General features: G+C 47.4%; 1 protein-coding gene across 1 annotated transcript in view; it reads left to right on the forward strand.

The window, feature by feature from the left end:
• Nucleotides 1-3,928, forward strand: part of THADA (THADA armadillo repeat containing) — a gene marked incomplete at its 5' end in the record, with an annotated part of 148,938 nt that overhangs the window by 63,589 nt on the left and 81,421 nt on the right. The window contains one exon of the mRNA XM_007445791.1: nt 593-656. Within this exon, the coding sequence (XP_007445853.1) occupies nt 593-656 (64 nt within the window). The remainder of the gene's footprint in view (nt 1-592; nt 657-3,928) is intronic.

The following is a 3,928-nucleotide window of genomic DNA, read 5'->3' on the forward strand; positions in this document are numbered from 1 at the left end:
GAATGCCGTATGATGTTTGCTTGGCTGGGGGCTGTGGTGAAAATGGAAGTCAGAAGGGAGAGAGGGGTTCTTTTTATTTAATTTACACTTCCACATTTATATGACTTAATGTAGCCTGCCTCAGAGAAGTACCTCCTGCCTCCTAACCACAGCAGCTCTTCCTTTTAAAACCAAATGTAGGGAGAGGCGGCGTCTGGTCTGCAGACGGCTGCCCTGTCGCAGAGTCTCAAACTGCCGAGGACTACAAAGATGGCCAGTGGGATCTCTGGGAGACCAGAGGGAGGTCAAAAAGCCCATCAGGCCAGCCATTCAGACTGTCCTCAGAGGCTGTTCCTAATGGTTAGTTAGGGAAGGTTTTCTAGAGGACAGGCTTTGAAGTGAGTTTTAAATACAGGACACAGCGTGGCTGGACATGTGTCCAGTGGGGGACCGTGGCAGGGCGTGGGAACACATTATAGACTATTTCCCTCCTCCCTCTTCTACTACTTTTCCGCTCTCTTTACCCTTCTCTTCTCCCCCAACCCCCAGCCTGACTTCTCACCTGCCTTCTCACCTACTTTCCCTCTCTTTTTTCGGGTTTTCTTCTTTCCAGCCTATTTCAGGCCCGGTGGTGGTCCCCGGGATATTGCTTCATTAACTCCGCTGCTGGCTCCATGGTGAGAGGCTGCTCGTGCTTTGTACTCATTGCAGTGGAGACCAGAAGTGACCTGTGTAGGAGTGAGCCCACGTAGGAGCCCAGATTAGAGGAAGAGCCCACAATGGGCTGTGATGGGGCCCTGCCAGGACTCACGACCCAGAGTCATTCTAAGCCATCAAGCTGGCCAGCTGCACCTATTTGATTTTCTGGTCTTCATTCTTCCCGGTGTGTGGCAAGCATGTTCCCACCTTTGTATCTTTGCTCCAGTGAACTCTCCTGCCTGGAATTCCTTCTTCCCATTAACGTTAAGCCAAATCCTTCCATGTCTCCAGACCCCTCCTCCATGACATTCTCTAAAACTGTTTTTTGTGTGTTTTGTTTTTCTCCACATACCCCCTCCCCACACACACACACACACACACACACACGCATGCGCGCGTGCACACACACACATGTGCGCAGCCATAAGCTCTTCAAGGCCAGAACCTTATCCCCTCCCTCCATTTCTGTTCCAAGTAGGATATCCCCCATGGTGCTTAGTAAAGGTTTCTAGATTAATAAAGTTAAGCCATGAGTCTAATCAGGATTCTGCAGGAGTAATTCCCTGGAGACTGGAGTGACCTTAGACCCTGACTCTGTTGAAGTCCAGATATGGTCTCCGGACTTAGAGACCTTAACAAACGCTAGCGGCCTAAAGCCAGAACAGCTGTTTTCAGCCCACTGAGTATGGCAGTGAATTCTTCTGGAAGAGTTTTGTATGTCCAGAGTGAACTGTTTCTTCCAGGGAACCCACCAAGGCTTCATGCTAATGAGCAGGGATCCCAGCCTTCCAGCATGACTTGGATCGATGGGGTGCCACTAGGGCTTCAACCCTTTGGAGCTTTCGGAGCTCGTAAAGGTCACTCCTCAGCACTCCCATTTGGGGCATGTCACCCATCTGCTGTCGTTTCCTGCTGTCCCTCCCCTTCCACATCCCCTTTGCACTTCTTGTTATTCTTCAGACATGTCACATGCTGTCATCTTTGGACATGGTGCTTCCTCTGCTGGGGTCATTCTGTCCACGGTCTGTCTCCCAGACTCCCCCTCATCCTCCAGCTTTGCCAAGGCACTTCTGGACTCACCTACCTAGGCATTTCCCCCTTCCCCATCCTTAATTTTTACTCTGTCAACCCCTCCTTTGGGCACCCATCATACCATATGATTGGTTGTGTGTTTCTGTCACTAAACTAGTGGCTTTCAAGGTTTTCTGACAGCCACTCACAACAAGAAATACATTTTACAGATGACTTTGTACTGTGTGTGTGTGTGTGTGTATATATACACATATATATACATATATACACACATACACACACACACCTATGAAATCTTGTATAGTTTGATATTTTACTGTCTATGTAACATATGAACAGTCTGCAAAAAAAAAAAAAATGCAACAGACAGGGAATTTACTCAAGATTTATTAGAGTATTCAATTTTGGGAATGTTAGCATTCGACATATCCACCATCATTTTGGATATCAAGCATACCCCACTGATACCATTCAGTATAATAGAGGGTGACTTATAGCCTGGAAAAGAAAAAGAAAGGAGTTAGACTAAATCAATCAATATTTTTACTTAAAATTATTACACTTTATAAATTATATCATATCAAAGATAATTTATTAAAAATTCTTTCTGGGCAAGGATTTTATAGAAATCCTGTGTACAACAAACAATTTAAGGGAATGATGCTTACCCTGACTACTTTGATGTACTGGGATTATATTTTCTTCATCTCTCCCTCCTTCCCTTCCCTAGCTAGCTCTCTCCTTCCTCCTCCATCCCCCTCTTCCTCTTCCTTCCTTTCTTTCTCTTATGCTGGTCACCACCTACTAGTTTATTTCATAACTAACAAAATGGGTCATAACCTACAGTTTGAAAAACACTATTCAGGACTCTAAGTTCCTTGAGGGCAGTGACTGTGTCACTGAAGCATTTCATCTTCATATTTCCATACCCTGGCACTATTCCTGGCTCTCAGTTTCCTCTTAGTAAATGTTTTCTGAATGAATGGGCTGCAGTTAAAAAGCTCTGCAGCCACTGGGATTCCGGAAGGGACAGGAGAAGTGAATAATTTATCACAGACTTCCCAAGAGCTCCTGCTGTCCTCTAGACACTAGGGCCATTGTGGATGAGTCTGGGAAGCCTTCCTGTCTCGGCCCTGCCTTCTGCCTCTCCCAACTTCCAGGAGAGAGGGCAGGAGGTTTAATGAAGTTCAGAGATCAGGTTCTCAGGTGGGTGTTGTCAAGGGACAAATGATAAAAAGAGTGGAAGAAAGAATTTTAACAAGCCCTTCATTTCATTTTATATATGTAAACTTAGTCCTCTTAGTACCTGATTCCTGCTACTCCTTCTAAAACCACTATTATGCTGTTTTTCAGCCCATCTGTTAGACGCTGACCACTCCTGACTTTTTTTGAACACTCTAAATCTTTATTATACCATGCCCCATGCCAGGATTTTTCCATTTGGGGAAGAAAAAAATCCCCAAACCCACCAAAACCCTGTGGCTTGGTTTCCTGTCCAGCTGGCTTGCTCTTTCCCAGGATTTTATTCCCATCATCAAAGTGGCTTGACAGACCGAGAACAAACCTCTGGCTCACCCTGAACTCACAGTGTACCATTTCCAAGTCAGAACAAACATCAAGTAATAGGGAGAGAAAAAGAAAGAGAAAAAAAAATTATTTTCCTGACTTAGAAGCCAGTTCAGAGTGAAGCCCAACTCTGATTCCAGACGGCGATGTTCTAAGGCTGAGGCTGAGGCTGAGGCTGAGGCTGTGGCTGTCCTCGAGGGTGGAGCCTCGAACAGTGGACTCCAGGCCAGAATTTCTCTCTGAGTCAGTCTCAAAGGAGAAGCCATGGATGGACTCCTTTGTAGCCCCGGATCCTCTCTGTTTCCTGGAATCAAGAGCAGCAGTCTTTGAGGGAGCCTCCCATGATCTCGTTAGACTATGTTAGACTAGGCCTAGAGCCTCACAGTTATGGGAGCAGTCAGAGTGGTCCCTGCGGTGTCCCAGGAGGCCTGCAAGGTCGGCAGCCTGTGCCAGGTCAAGAGAAGATGCAGGGCTTCCCTGGTGGCGCAGTGGTTGAGAGTCCGCCTGCCGATGCAGGGGACACGGGTTCGTGCCCCGGTCTGGGAAGATCCCACGTGCCGCAAAGCAGCTGGGCCCGTGAGCCATGGCCGCTGAGCCTGCGCGTCCGGAGCCTGTGCTCCGCAACGGGAGAGGCCACAACAGTGAGAGGCCC

This window comes from Lipotes vexillifer, unplaced genomic scaffold, assembly GCF_000442215.2.
Source record: "Lipotes vexillifer unplaced genomic scaffold, Lipotes_vexillifer_v1.1 scaffold278, whole genome shotgun sequence".
In the NCBI taxonomy this organism is placed as follows: domain Eukaryota; kingdom Metazoa; phylum Chordata; class Mammalia; order Artiodactyla; family Lipotidae; genus Lipotes; species Lipotes vexillifer.